Source organism: Dipodomys merriami, unplaced genomic scaffold (assembly GCF_024711535.1).
Source record: "Dipodomys merriami isolate MVZ:Mamm:240054 unplaced genomic scaffold, mDipMer1.0.p SCAF_63, whole genome shotgun sequence".
Lineage (NCBI taxonomy): Eukaryota > Metazoa > Chordata > Mammalia > Rodentia > Heteromyidae > Dipodomys > Dipodomys merriami.
In genome coordinates this window covers 5912784-5927795 of record NW_027206213.1, presented here as the reverse complement: position 1 = coordinate 5927795, position 15012 = coordinate 5912784, and the positions used below count along the sequence as shown (strand labels likewise).

The 15012-nt window shown below is 36.2% G+C and overlaps 1 protein-coding gene across 2 annotated transcripts in view; it reads right to left on the bottom strand.

The window, feature by feature from the left end:
• Positions 1–15012, bottom strand: part of LOC138815257 (WD repeat-containing and planar cell polarity effector protein fritz homolog) — a 261096-nt gene that overhangs the window by 130711 nt on the left and 115373 nt on the right. For both annotated transcript variants that reach the window (XM_070004544.1, XM_070004543.1), the window contains exons 10-12: positions 14120–14729; positions 5664–5852; positions 2310–2433 (exon numbers count right to left, since the gene is read on the bottom strand). In XM_070004544.1, the coding sequence (XP_069860645.1) occupies positions 2310–2433; positions 5664–5852; positions 14120–14729 (923 nt within the window). The remainder of the gene's footprint in view (positions 1–2309; positions 2434–5663; positions 5853–14119; positions 14730–15012) is intronic.

Sequence of the window (15012 nt, the reverse complement as noted above, 5' to 3'; positions counted from 1 at the left end):
CCTTTTTACCAAGCTGTTTGAGAGAAGAAAAATAACAAGATTACAGATAGAAAGTCTAGTATACTAGAAACTTTTTTTGGTGGTACAAAGGTTTGAACTCAGACCTTGTGCTTGCAAGGGAGTTATTCTACCAATGAGTGCTACTTCAGCTCCTTTTGTACTGTTATTGTTGTTTTGGGTTAGGGTCTTGTTTCTTATCCAGGCCTGTGCCTATTTGACACTTCCCGCCATCGCCGAGATGACAGGCATATGCCATGGTACCAAGCTTCTTGCTGTTGAGATAGAATTTCAAGAACTTTTGTTTTGCTTGGGCTGGTCTGGCACCACAATCCAGCCTCTCAAGTAGCTAGGATTACAGATATAAGCTACTGCACCCAGCATAGTAATACCTTCACAAACCCTAATACATACTACTCATCATAAGAAATAGAACACTATTAATGCCTTCAAGGATCCTATGTGCCTATTTTATTACATTTCTTTATACTCACTCCAGATTATTCTAAATTTTGTTATCATTTCTTTGTTTTTATTGATAAAACCATGGTATTTATATGTATCCCTAATATACCTTTCTATCTATCCAACCATTTATTTTCCTTCTCTCCATTTATTTAACCCATCCTCTTTTAATATGCTATATATACTTGTCCTTCAACAGCATTTTTCTTAGAGCAATTTCTTAACATTTTTTGTTTTGTCCCATTGAAGCAAAAAAAGATACAGTGAAGTTAGCAATTGACCCACTGTATGAGAGGTAATTATAAGAATAATACTCTCTTTGCAACATCTAGTATAGGTATGAGTCAAGCGGAAAAGGTCAGATAATGTGATGTTAGGAAAATGAACCCTTAAATATGTATTTTAATGTTTTCGTTTCTTTCATGCATGTGTTTCTAACGCATTTATAAGATTATTTCTTTGTTGCTTTGTATGTCCCTCCCCCACAGTGTAACCCCCGCTTTCACTATATTTGATGTCAGGATAACATGTGGAGGAGATGGGGACAAACAAGTCGTTTAAGGAGTCAGGTGGACCTGTTGCAACGATGAGAAGTACAAAATGTCATGTCAAAACCAGCTTTACAATGTCGGTGTGGGGGGTGGAGGGGGGTATAATTGGGTGGGGGGAGGGGGGAGGCTGGGAAGGGAGGTGAAGGGTAAACAAAGGAGGAGGCTGCAATGCTTGGTAAGAAATGTATGCATTATCCTGCCCATGTAATTGTAGCCCCTCTGTACAGTATGTTCTCAAATAAAATAAAATTAAATTAAAAAAAAAAGAATAATACTCTCAGAGTTTTATAGCAAAAAATTCATATAGTTAAACCCCTGTTTTCACTATATTTGATGTTGGTATAATTTGGAGAGTGAAAGGGGAAAAAACAAATTGTTTAAATAAGGATACAGGTGGACTCATTGCAGCAATAAGATGTACAAGATGTTATGTTGAAAAATGAACTTGACAACTTTGGCAGGGTGGGGGGGGAAGGGGGGAAGGGATGGTAAGGGGGAAACAAAGGAGGAGGCAACAATGCTTGATAAGAAATGCACTCATTACCTTGCTCATGTAATTGTAACCCCTCTGTACGGTATTTTCTCAATAAAAAACTTATATTAATAATAATAAAAGAATAATACTCAGAGCTTTATAGAAAAAAATTCATATAGTTAACTTCAATTACCACACAAACATTAGGAACAAAATTCAGTTAAAACTTGATATTGACTTCATACAGCTGCCATTTTTATAACAAAGGTGAAAGTATATTAAAGAATACTGATATAAAAAGCCCTGAGCAATATTCAAATACTTCCTTAAAAGAAAAACAAGGATAAATTAAGTAAAGAATATCGAGAAGATGGGAAAAAACCAGTTGTTTAAGGATACAGGTGGACCTGTTGCAACAATGAGAAGTACAAGTTGTCATGTCCAAAACGAGCTTTACAACGTCAGTGCGGGGGGGGGGGGGGGGGGGGGCGGGGAAGGAGAAGGATTGGGATTGGGAAGGAGGGGGGAGGCTGGGAAGGGATGTGAAGGGTAAACAAAGGAGGAGGCTGCAATGCTTGGTAAGAAATGTACGCATTATCCTGCCCATGTAATTGTAACTCCTCTGTACAGTATGTTCACAAATAAAATTAAATTAAATTAAAAAAAAGAAAATAGAAAAAAAAAGAATATCGAGAAGATTTTTTTCTTTTTCAGAGATGGACTGTCAGAAAATACTGAAAGTATTATGAAATACTCTCAGTAAAGAGGACGGCTTCTGAAACAGGTAGTCTGACACTAAGCAAGCTAATGACAGCATTCACCTGAGCAAGTGGTGGAAGAATCGCCTTGCGTACTTGCTGATTTGGTCTCTATATTTCAAAATAGTTGTATCCAGAAGCGGTCTTGTTGGAGCATAGAAGGTTCCAAGGCTTGCCTCAAGCTGTGCTGTGGAATTCAAACATAGCAGCACTAAAACAAGTGAAACTCCTTCAATTACAACAGAATACTCATGTTTGCAGTCAGTCAGGTTTTGCAAACTTGGATGAAATGTGAGCTTGTTGCAGGAAAGATGAAATTAAAATATGACAGCTGGTACAAAAACAAACCTGTGTATAAACTTTCACTTGAGGCAAAGCTGACAATGACTCTGAGCAACAAATAGCTGTCAAAACTGAAGAAATCCATAATGAACCAACCTCTCACCACAAATGGGTAATTAAAACAGTGACTCATCAAAGAAACACAGTTTGAACTAGTATTTCCAGTGAAATCAACTCACAGTGTGCTCAACATTTACTCTCTTTAACTGAAAGTATAAAACTAACCTCTTTGCATGGGGAAGTGAGATCAGTAGAGTAGAAAGTTTTTTCTAAATAATACAAATGAAAAGTAGGCAGTATTATATATAGGCATTTCTTTAAAAAACAACTATCTTCCAATTTTAACAGAACAGTGAAAGTCCCTCTATCTTTTGTAAATCCTATCTGAAACAAGATTCTTGGTTTTGTCCATGTATGAAAGCTAATACCCTGGGAGAGAAAAGAAGGACTGGAAAACAGGTTTTGAAAAAGAAGGGGGCTAGGGATTACGAGAAAGGCACATTTGTCTACTTCACAGTTTTACTGAGACTTGCCTATGGGGCTGTGCTTCCTCCCAGAAATACCTGGAAGTTAAGTAATTACCATAGGGTGAGAATATGAGTATGTATGAGAACACTACAGTTCACAGTGAGACTCCTCTTATTTTTATGCTACCAGTACTTGGTTGAATAAACAATTCATTATTTATCAAAACTCTTTAGTTGTAGGCATATTTGGGTTTGGAAGTATTAAATACCTCATCAGAGTAATTGCTATGAACTTGGCTAAGCTGTTAGTAATTTCTTTCTCAAATCTAGACAGTAAAGTAAGATGAATTTGAGAGGTATTTTCTTTTAAAGCAGCAGTCAATTTAGATTAAAATTGCATACAGCAATGCTATTGTGAACACAAGCCAGATTCTCTTGCCATTGCTTGTTTTCCTGACAGCATGTTTCGTACATCTGAAATGCTCGAGCCTACATGGAATACTCCTAACTCCATGCACAGTTACAGCTTCATTAGATAGCCCAGCTTGATGTTTAAGGCAGAAATGAAGATCTCAAAGATAACCACAACACGGCTGCAAATAAAAGAGCTTGCTGGGTTCCACTAATAAAAAGGAAAACAAATTACCATGTCAAATTTGTTAGATTCAGATAGAATAAATCTCAACAGAGAAGAATTCTGAATGTTTTAGAAATGTGTTTTGCAGTTACTTGGGGGAAAATCTATGCATCAAGTTAAAATATACATTTTCTGATAACCCAGCATCATACAAGCATTTTAATAGCCTAGTTTCATAAAAGCCTTTTTTACTTCCTTATCTCCCAATATCATTCTGTGAAAATTTCTTTTATTAGGACAAGAATCTGATAATGCCCATTTGTGTATTCCCTAATAATCTTTCTTGAAACACAGTAATCTTACAACATAAATTCACCAAGGTGTTAGCAATCTTCTAGTGTCCTAAACACATTTTGGTAATTTATCTTCTCTGTATTTCTTCTTTAATTGTAAATTTAGGAGCTCTTGAATAGTCTGTATGTATCACTATATGCTCCTTTTTATTTTGCCCCAGTACTGGAATTTGAACTCAGTGCTGTCCCTTAGCTTAGCTAACTTGCTCAAGGCTGGTTCTCTACCACTTGAGCCATACCTTCACTTCCACTATAGGCTTTCTTTGGGGGCACTGCTTCTTATTTTATAGTACATGCCCAATCTTGAGAGTATGTCAATACTCAGAAATAGTTACTTGAGAAAACTCTGCAGGCAGAACTATTATAGTAATACTTTGTGCTATTAAAATCTTGTGAATTCAAATTTTTTTAAACCAGTATTTAGTAACACTGTAGGGCCAAGCACTGTGTTGGGCATTTCTTTAGAGTAGAAATACTAGAATCTCCATAGATGGGTTTGGACTACTTCCAAAAAGTCCATTCAAATCATATTAAGTAAATATTTATTATGGGACTTCTGTGAGTTAGGGCAAGACTCATAACTTCCTGGAGGAGCATATACATATACATTATTCTTGCCTAAAATTACTAAAAGGAAGGTTACCTGCAGAATTCTATCTATATGCTTAAAATTTTGGAAATATAATAAAAATGAGTGAGGAAAATCTATATAAATTTACAGAAAATAGTAAGAAACAAAACATTCTTCAGTTAGGACCTTTTGACATATAACTTGGTTTCCTTAGTTTATAAACTCCCTAGAAACAGCTTTTTGATGGCCATGATTTCCCAACATTAACACTAACTTCAAAGATTTGAAATAAAGATGCAAAGCCAGAATATTCTGGCATATTTACATTATGTAAATGAGTAACTCATAAAATATATACTAAATAATTAGCCAATGAATGCTTTCTTTTTATTGTTGTGTGTGACATATTTTTCCTTTTTCTTTTTTTTTCTCTCATTTAAACAATAGCTCCGGGCAACATTACCTATTGAGTAAAGGAGGAGAGGAGAAATCCAAGCAGGTAGAAGGGAGAGGTAAGGTGTGTCAAAAGTATAAGACAAAGAATGAAAACAAGAAGGAGCAACCTGGGTTACAGCGCTTTCTCCCTCTCTCTCTCTCTCTTTCTCTCTCTCTCTCTCATACACACACACACACACACACACACACACACACACACACACACACACACAGAGTGAGTGTTAAGAACTACTGTTGGGACAGTGAGTGGACTTAGGTGTGAGGGAAAAAATATTGATGTCTAATGCTGAGGAGGAATAAAAACCTTTGTTTGGGGCCTTTGTCTACCAAATCCCAAAGAGTACATGAAATTTCTGATCAAAGTTTGAAATATAAGCATATTCCACACAGCTCAGACTGAACTGTACAATGCGTTGTGAATTCCAACACAAGAATATATAGAAAAGTTGTTCTTTATGTAGACAAATACCACATAGTAAGTACTATATTGGAATAATTATTTGATATCTGATCCTTTCCGTTTTAATAGAGTATTAGCATTTTTGTCCTCCAGTCTCTAGTAATGTAACTCAAAGGCATCCTAAAAAGGCTGATTTATAAATGCACATCATGTATATACAAAGCCCACTTATGAAATACATTCAAGCTGACCTTCTCTCTGTGGAGTGAGCTTTTGTCTGAGAAGATGATTCACAATGGCGGTCATGCTGATAAAGCACTGCTGGCCCAGAGTGTCCCAGTTCATGCTGCTCAGGATGTTTACTGCCTTGCAGATCTCATCATAGTGAATATACTGGAAGATGATGTCCATGGGGGCCAGCTGTCCTCGAGTGAGGATGCCTGTTACAAAGTGTAAAACCAGGTGAACCTGTTTCTTTATTTTTTGTTTTAAAATACTAAGCAGAGTAACAAAACAAAGTTAATTTTCCCAAAAGGAAAATAACCATCATCATTTATTGGATAAGTGCTTGACGTATGGAACTGAGTCCCTTGACAACTATTATTTGCTATAAAATATTTTGGTACAATACTGTACACTTTTCTATCCTTTCAAAATAAAAGAAAATCCACTTTCAATCTTAGAGGGCCAATACACAAAGGAGAAAAAAAAAGTTCAGAGAAAAGGCACTCTGTTCTGGTTTTATTTTATTGTCTTTTAAAAGGCTGATCTCATTTGAGACTAACAATTTCCCTGTTTTAAACACAATAAGTACTGGGGCTTTTAAGCACCTTTCTGCTTTATTTTGTTTTTTCATCTTTTATAAATGGCTAGCTATAAAATTGGTTTTTTTCCTTCAGCCATGTTTACTCACTTGAGCAAGTCTACAAAAACTTCTCAGTTCAAATAATCATAAAGCTAAATGAGAAAATGTCTGTGAAATTACTTTGTAAGCTATAAAATATTATAAAACATTACTATAATTCTTGTTTTTATTACTGTCATCATCATTTAACTGGAATATTTATGGTTTAAGATTAAAAAATATATTAGTTCACACAAAAGATGCTGAAATTTTCTATACTAACTTCAAGTCAGATCAGAATAAAAACTTGCGCTGTATCTAACAGGACTCAACTTGACAGGGAATCTGGGGAATTGCCCTAACTATACTAAGTAGTAAAACTTTATGGTTCTTTTTGTGTTGGTAGAATCAACAAATGTGACTCTCCAAAAGCCTCACGAGTCTGCAGTGAAGCCCTGGAAGTCCTCATAAATCAGGTGGCTCCTTGGCAGTAGGTATTAATGTGCAGGAACTTTGAAGGAAAATGAAAATACCTGAATACTACTGACTCTATTTGTATCAAAAGCAGTGCTTTTACAAGGACCAAGAGAAAGAAATGATCTGTTGACAAAAAAAAAAAGCTAACTAGAGTATAATAGTTCAATGATGATGAAAAAAGAAACTTTTTTAAAAATAGGAAAAAGATAGGATGTACGGAGATATAAATACAACGATTACAGACTTTGCACCTGAAATTTTACAGGCCCAGAAAAACAATAAGAAAAATACTTTTAAAGACTGAGATAAAAAACAAAGTAACCTATTATGCTAAAAAATGAACCAAAAGTAATAAAGAAACATAAAAATCTTTGCATATATTTAGTAACAAAGCTTTGAAATAATAAAGTAAAAACTGACAGAGACCTAAAAAAAGAAAGAAAATATACAATTATAGTTGGAAATTTCAGTATTTCTTTCTAGAAGCAAGAGAACATATAAACAGACAATCAGAAAAATGTACAGGCTGTGCACTGAGTGGCCCATGCATGTAATCCTAGCCACTGATCTGAGAATAGCAATTGGAAGCCAGTTTGGAGAGGAAAAGTCTGTGAGACTCTTGTTTACAATTAACAACCAAAAGTCAGAAGTGGAGCTGTGGCTCAAGTGGTAGAGTGCCAGCCTTCAGGGACAGCAGCCAGGCCCTGAGTTCAAGCCCCAGTATTGGCATGTACATGCACATGTGTGTGCTCACATGCACACGTACACGCCCCCCACACAATGTATAATACTTGAAAAACACTATCAAATTTGACCTGATAGTATAAAGCATTTCACTGAGCAATAGCAAAGTATACACACTTTTTTAGTATACCCAGAACACTAAACAAGCAACAGCAAATCACTAAGTTTCTCCTAAAGTAGGTAACGGACCAACACTGCTTTTGTTTTGCCCAAGAGAAATAAAAATGTTTCTATACAGTCTTGTACACAAGACACAAAGGTACGTACTGTTCTTAGTCCTTCAGCTCAAACTTGGCAATAGCCCACCTGCCCATAAATGTGTAAAAAGATAAAAGAAAACTATGGTATATCCATATAAAAGGCTGCTGGTCAGTAACATAAAGGAAAAAAATTATAGATGCACGCTAATGGAAGATTCTCAGGGATTAATAGTGAGTGAAAAAGAATATCAACTATATGATTGTTTCCATAAAATGCTATATAAAACAAACCTAATCTGTAGTGACAAAGCAGCTTTGAAAGATGCGAGGATTTACAAAAGGTTTTGGAGAATTTCTTGGGACAAGGGCATGTTCAATGTCTCAATTGCGGCGGCACTCATGAAGTGTATATTAAGCTGTGTATTTAAATTTTTGTATTTTATTTGTGCAGCTTATATCCCAAAAACTTGATTGTAAAATCCAGTATCATTCTAGTGTGAAAAAAAAGTAAAATTTTACCTGGAATAAAAGTTTACTTCAAATGATATAAAATCCCTTTTTTTTTTACTTTAAAAATCTGGTATATTTTCTTACAAATTTTGTGTTATAGACTCTATTCTTTTTTATTATTTATGTATTTAAATGACAACAGTCAAGACAATATATCAAAAGGCAATGAGTATAATCAAAAAGTTATTATGATCTTTATAACTGTTACAGGCAATATTTCATGTAAATAAATAAAGCAGTAAAGGGTGACTGCATTATTTAAATAAAATCATTTATAGAAAAAGAATAAAGATAAATATAAACCACATGTTTAAAAAATCCCTGAGCCATGGGCTGGGAAGGTGGCTCAGTGGTAGAGCACTTGTCTTGCATGCATGAGGCCCTGGGTTCGATTCCTCAACACCACTCTGTGGCTCAAGTGGTAGAGTGCTAGCCTTGAGCTAAAGAGCTGAGGGACAGTGCCCAGGCCCAGAGTTCAGGCCCCACGACCGGACCAAAAAAAAAAAAAAAAATCCCTGAGCCAGGCATGGGTGGCTCACGTCTATAATCCTAACTACTCAGGATGCTGAGATCTGAGGATCACAGTTCAAAGCCAGCCCAGGCAGGAAACTCCGTGAGACTCTTATCTCCAGTAAACCACTAGAAAAACTAGAAGTGGCACTGTGGCTCAAGCAGTAGCGCACTCAAGTTGAAGAGCGCAGGGACAGTGCCCAAGCCCAAAGTTCAAGCCCCACAACCTACCAAAAAGAAAAAGAAAAAAGAAACCCCTGAGTAAAATATAATAGGACCTGTATTTACATCTATATTCCTTATTAGATCTGGTAAAAGAAAAATAAGTTCAGTCTAAATATTTCTTATAATTATTTTTATTGATGAAGCATCTAATAAAGTATCTCACATTTCTATCCAACAACAAACCACCATCAGTTACCACTTAGGTAAGTATAATGTTAAAACAGCTCATCGGAAATACGTTTTGAAGAGAATATTCTTTTACAAAGTTCCTAAAAGAAAAATCATCCTCTTTGCTTTTTAGAGAGTGACAGAAAGGCAAACATAGACATACATTCCTGTGATTTTCAAAATTCTAGGACAGGGAGAATGTTAGCTTTAATGATCTCTTTTTAGCATTACCACTTGAACATTTAGCCTTTCCCCAGCTGTGCAGACTCCATGAGAGCCCTATAGGGTCACTCCAGGCAGATGGTAAACAATTACCATCACCATGGACAGAGCAAGTAGGAAAAGACATGCCATGGTTGGAAAGCTACATTGATGTAGCACAGCTGGGGAGGTGACAAAAGCTGTTCCACAAGTGAAGTGGTTCAAGCTGGAGAATCCAAGACCACAGTTAGAATGGTCACTCTGGTGCAGTGTGCAAGCTATGTAGGGCATGGGCGGAAAACTAGAAGGTAGAAGAGTGTAAAGAGAAGACCTCTTCTTGATCATGATAAAATAGGAGAGGTCAGATCAAGTGAGATTGAATTGAATTAAGATGTCTGAGCAGTATATAAAAGGAAAATGATGGAATTTGGCCATGGACATTAGAGTGATGATGACATTTCTGGTTTTTTTTCTGAGAAAGGTTTTCACTATGTAGCCCAGGCTGGACTTAGTCTTCCTGCCATAGACTCTCCAATGCTCAAATTATGGGTATGTACCATGATGTTTAATGTTTTTACTCAGAGGTTCCATCTCTGTGATTGTAAAATCCGCCAAAATGGAGAGGACACGTGGAAAAGCTGGTCTGTGGAGAAAGATGATTTCAGGTCTATATAGAAAGAGTCTGAGGCAGTACCCAGCAAGCCAGGTGAATGTGCAGATGCAGGATCTGGAGTGGGCTGGGCTGGAGTCAGAGATGGGCTAATGGCTAAATCATTTCATGCTAGTGTAACTGAGTACCACAGACAATGTCAATTACACACAGTGGAAGTTTTCCCAGCTCATGGTTCTGGAGGCTGCAAAGTTCATGATCAAGGTACTGCAGTGGATGAAGGATTTCTAGCTGAGCATACCCAGGATAAGAGGAAAGATAAGGACTAAAAGTAAACATGCCTCCCCCTTCAATAAAATGAAACACAGCTAAAAAAAAAAAAAAAAAACAACCAGAATCCTGGAGACCCAGCATCTTCATGAGCAGTCAGAAGAGTATAAAGAAGTAATGAAAAGCTGAATCTGGGGTCAGAAAAGCAAATGCCATGAGGGTTCTATGACAGTGGAGGTAGTCAGCAACCAGCCAGTTCTGAAAAGTCATCAAGGAACAAGGAATATAATTATCATGTAGGAAACCACCCCATAAATCTTCCCTAGGGCAGCCCCAGAGAACACTGCAGACACAAACCAGAACACAATGAGAAGTGAATGAGAAGTGAAGAGGTAGAGAAAGTTGATGCTTACTATTATATCAATGATGGCTATGAAAAGCAATCATTTGATCAATAATGAGGAAACCACTTGGAAGGGTTTTTTGGGCTTATGCTTGTACTCCTAGGTACTGGGGAAGCAAAGTTCAAAAGGACTGCAGTTTGAAGCCAGATAAGACAAAAAAAAGACCCCTATCTCAACATATAAACTGGGTGATAGTAATACACATCTATCTGTAGTCCCAACTACTGAGAGGGATAGGTAAAAGAACTGCAGTCTGAAGTTAGCCCCAGACAAGAACACAAGACTCTAGCCAAAAAAATAAATCAAAGAAGGGCTAGGGTCCTTCTAGCGACAAAGTACCTACAAAATAAGTGTATGGCACTAAGATCAATCTCTGGTGTTGCCAAACAAAACAAAAAGAAAGAGTTGTTTGTTTACCAGGTGAAGCTTTGGCTTGCTTATCTGCTAATTTAGTAAGACTCAGGGAATGAGGAAGAGTGATAAAGTAAAAACATAAAAGAGGATATTATGAGATCTACAGTGGATGCAGGGAAGTAACTACTCTAGGACAAAAGGAAAGATTCCCTTTCCTTGGGATTGGGAGGGAAATATGCAAGTGCATGTAGGTAAATGGTTAGATGGCTGGATATCTGCATTAAGCAAATACTTAATGAAGGGCCAATTAAGACATGAGCTACTCTGCTGAGAGAAGATGGAGCTGGTTACGTGAGTTTAAAGAGAGCAGTGAGAGTTGGAAAAAGTTCCAGTGAGAGTAGAGGCGCTTTAATACCTTAGGAGTATAATTAAGGGCCCTTCTTCCTCTTTAACCTCGGTCTATGTATGTGAAAAGTATGGAATAATGACTGCCACATAAAGACATTCTGTATTTAATGTTCTACATAAGGTAAAATTTCTTGGCTTCCTGAGGACAGATACTTCCAATAATAGTGAAGATGGACTTTTAATATTCAAAAATTTTTATGCAGTTACTATAAGGATTAAGTGGGAGTAGGGCACTGGTGGCTCAAACCTGTAATCCTAGCTACTCAGAAGGCTGAGATCTGAGGATCATGGTTCAAAGCTAGCCCGGGGCAGGAAAGTCTGTGAGACTCTTATCTCCAATAAACCACTCAGGAAGTGGAGCAGTGGCTCAAGTGGTAGAGCATTAACCTTGAGCTGAAGAGCTGAGGGACAGTGCCCAGGCCCAGAGTTCAATCCCCATAACCGACAAAAAAAAAAAAAAAAAAAAAAAGAAAAGAAAAGAAAAGATTAAGAGGAAAACTCTACCCTTGGAACCGTTTTCCTTCAACTCTACACTAACTGACCTAATCTAGGAGTCAAGATCCAAAGATCTTCGCATGTTGGCATCAGCCACTGCCACGTTTACATATGACAGCATTCTATTTTAAACTATGATCTATGATCTGTCTTTACAATTTTAAATCATAAGCTACACCTTTCATGTCAGATTTTCCAAAGGCTTGCATAACAAGTATCTGAAAAAGAATCTCATAAATGCTCCTAGTGGGGAAACTGCACATGCAACTACCTGTTTACATATGCAGCAACTTGAATTATACATGAAAATGCCACATGGATGCCCAGAATCAGCTCTGTGTTAATTCAAGAAGTATATTAATTTTTGGATGTATTTAGTAGCAGATCATAAGAAAAATCTGTTCTTTAAAACTGAGTTTTCTTTTTAAAAGATTGCTAGTTGGAATCTACTATTTCAAGGAGTCTACTCTTCCCAGGAAAAACAATTTGATTTAAATATTATTAATCTTATAATACATTAATAATGAGAACTAAAGCTTTAAAAATCCTTATAAATTCTATGTTTAGATCTTTTAAAGAACCTTAGGACTATACAATTTCTCTATCCTAAAAAACTTAAGAGTCATACTGAAAAGAAAATTTAAATGATAAATGTCAGTTGCAGAAGTTATCACCTTTTTATTTGAATGCTCGTCTTCTATTGGATAATCCGCTTCCAAGAGACCTTCTTGGGAAAAAGAGGTGACAGCCAACTCATTGCCTAATTGATTTAGGAACAGTGCCCAGGGAGACAGTCCAATTAAGTTTACAAGCTGGCAATTAGCAGGAAGCCCTCTAAATCCCTCCACTGAGAGCCTGTTTACTTTAGTAAGAAGGCAAATGTGCTAGAGATAGGAAGAGAAAGCTGTGCTTTTTGCAAAGCTGTTGTGAGTAGGCCCACAAGGGAGGGCTGAAGAAAAACTAGGTCTACGTGGGCAGACAGCCTTCTGTTTGACAGGTAACTGAGTAATTTAAAGGGTGAGAGGGAGAGAGAGAGAAAGAAAAAGAGATCTATGTAGCAAGACAAGAGACACAGAGAAGAGTGTGTGTTTTAACAGACATGCAAAACATCAAACATCCACTTTAATTAGTGTTGTGTATGGAGACATACAACTGTTAAACATGTAGTTGGGCAAAGTATAACTGCATTAGCTCATAATAAATGAGATTTGAAGTATTCTTTGAGCAATATTAACTTACTGACTAGAAAATTTAGCTGCATTCTTTTTTTTTGTAGAAGGGGCACAGAACTCCCATTATATATGTATATATATATATATATATATATATATATATATATATATGCCTTGCAGGTTAATCAGGTCATTTTCACCAGATTTATTTCATATCTTCAATTTCAGAGACAAGTAAACACAAATAAAATTAAACTGAAAGTTATTTACCAAACACTCGAATGCTGTGAATCTTCTACAATACCTTTAAAAAATTAACTGCATCACATAGCCAAATCTTATAGGAGGTTTAAAAAATGTTTTCATTTTTCTATCTTTTCAAGCAAATGTAATATGAACTAATTTAACAAAATTTTAAACTTAAGTTCTCTCAAGAATGTTAAATTATACAAAACTACCTAAAGTAGTCAGTGTTATTTCAGGATGTAATTGGTAATGGAAAGCTACAAAGAACACATGAATCATCAGAAACATTTTCATTTTAAATTTTTTGGGAAGTGAATTTTATCAAAGATTGTATGTGTAGAAATATTATATTATATATGCATATATGCAGCCCCTTTTTACAATTAATATAGACTAATCAAAAAGGTTTCTTGATTGAAATAAGCTATATTAATATATAATTTTAGAGATATTGGTAAATCCTTTTGGATATTTTTCCCTATGGCAAACAAAAAATTACAATAGAGATCTTTAGCAAATTCTAAGTAAATATGATTCTTTAAAGCATTTACTTGTTAACTGCTAACCTGGGAAACAAGAAACACAGATCATCTAAGACAGTCATGATAGAAAAAGTATTACATTCCAAAAACACATAGGTTGTCAATGGATATAGAAAATACCTTGTAAAAAACTCTATTTTTATTTACTTTTTAGGACTATTTTAGTAGGTCATTGGAAAGTAGCTTTTTTGAGGAAATTACAGTAAGTGTTTGAAAGCCAACCATTTTTAGGGACGGCAAACAGAAAATCTACTTTCCAAGAATAGTCGTATTTCCTCAGTGATGCCATCATCATAAACAGTGTATTCACCAATTTCCTTGACTTACCAAGTTTAAACAAAAGCACACCCAAGGGTCCTCTGTCCAATCTAAGAAAGAGAAGGTCATAGACATTTCCACTTTCAAGCTTCTGAGAAACAGCTGGAGGGGCTATCCACTGCATCTGAACAAGGCTGCTGGAAACATCAAATAACTTGCTGAATTGCAAAGTCACCCTGGGTAAGTGGTCTTCAGCCAAGAGCTGGATGTTAATAGGGGATAGAGCCATATCAAAAATTTGCAGTTCCCCTTGGTTGCTGCCAACTAGCAGAATGGCACCACTTGGGTGGCAGCTTATTAATGAAGGCAAAAGTTCAGCCTGGGCCAACAGAGTCACTCCATGATGAGTTTCATAAAGAATTACTGAAGAATCTTCACAGCCCAGAATCAGTTTGTCTTCAGTAACACTCCTACAGCAGCTAATGGCCTTCGATCTTAGTGGTATTCTAGTGACTGATACACAATGAATTTTGTTCCGAACACATTCATAGATGCAGCTGTCAGCCATGGGCTCGTGGTCTACGCTGACAGAGTGCTCCACTGTGACCACCTGATAAGGCTGTTTGGTGAGAAAGCAAACATCCAGTGGCTCCCATTCTGTGCGAACAGAACTTAACACCTGTAAGAAATGTCAAAGACATTCTGATTGACTTTGGTTTTTCTTCAGCTGCCACTGCATTTTAATACAAACCATCAATTACTATCTTAAACATCAGCAATATGTAGATATATAATAGTGCTGAGCACACAGCGGTCAGTATCTATATTATAGCACAGCTTCAGGTATGAAACTATAAGATTTTTAACTTAAATATTTGATTTTGAAAAAAGTATAAGTCACTTAAAGTTGATTAGGTCCTATAATATATAAAGACAAAGTGGGCTTTTAGTAAAATAATATG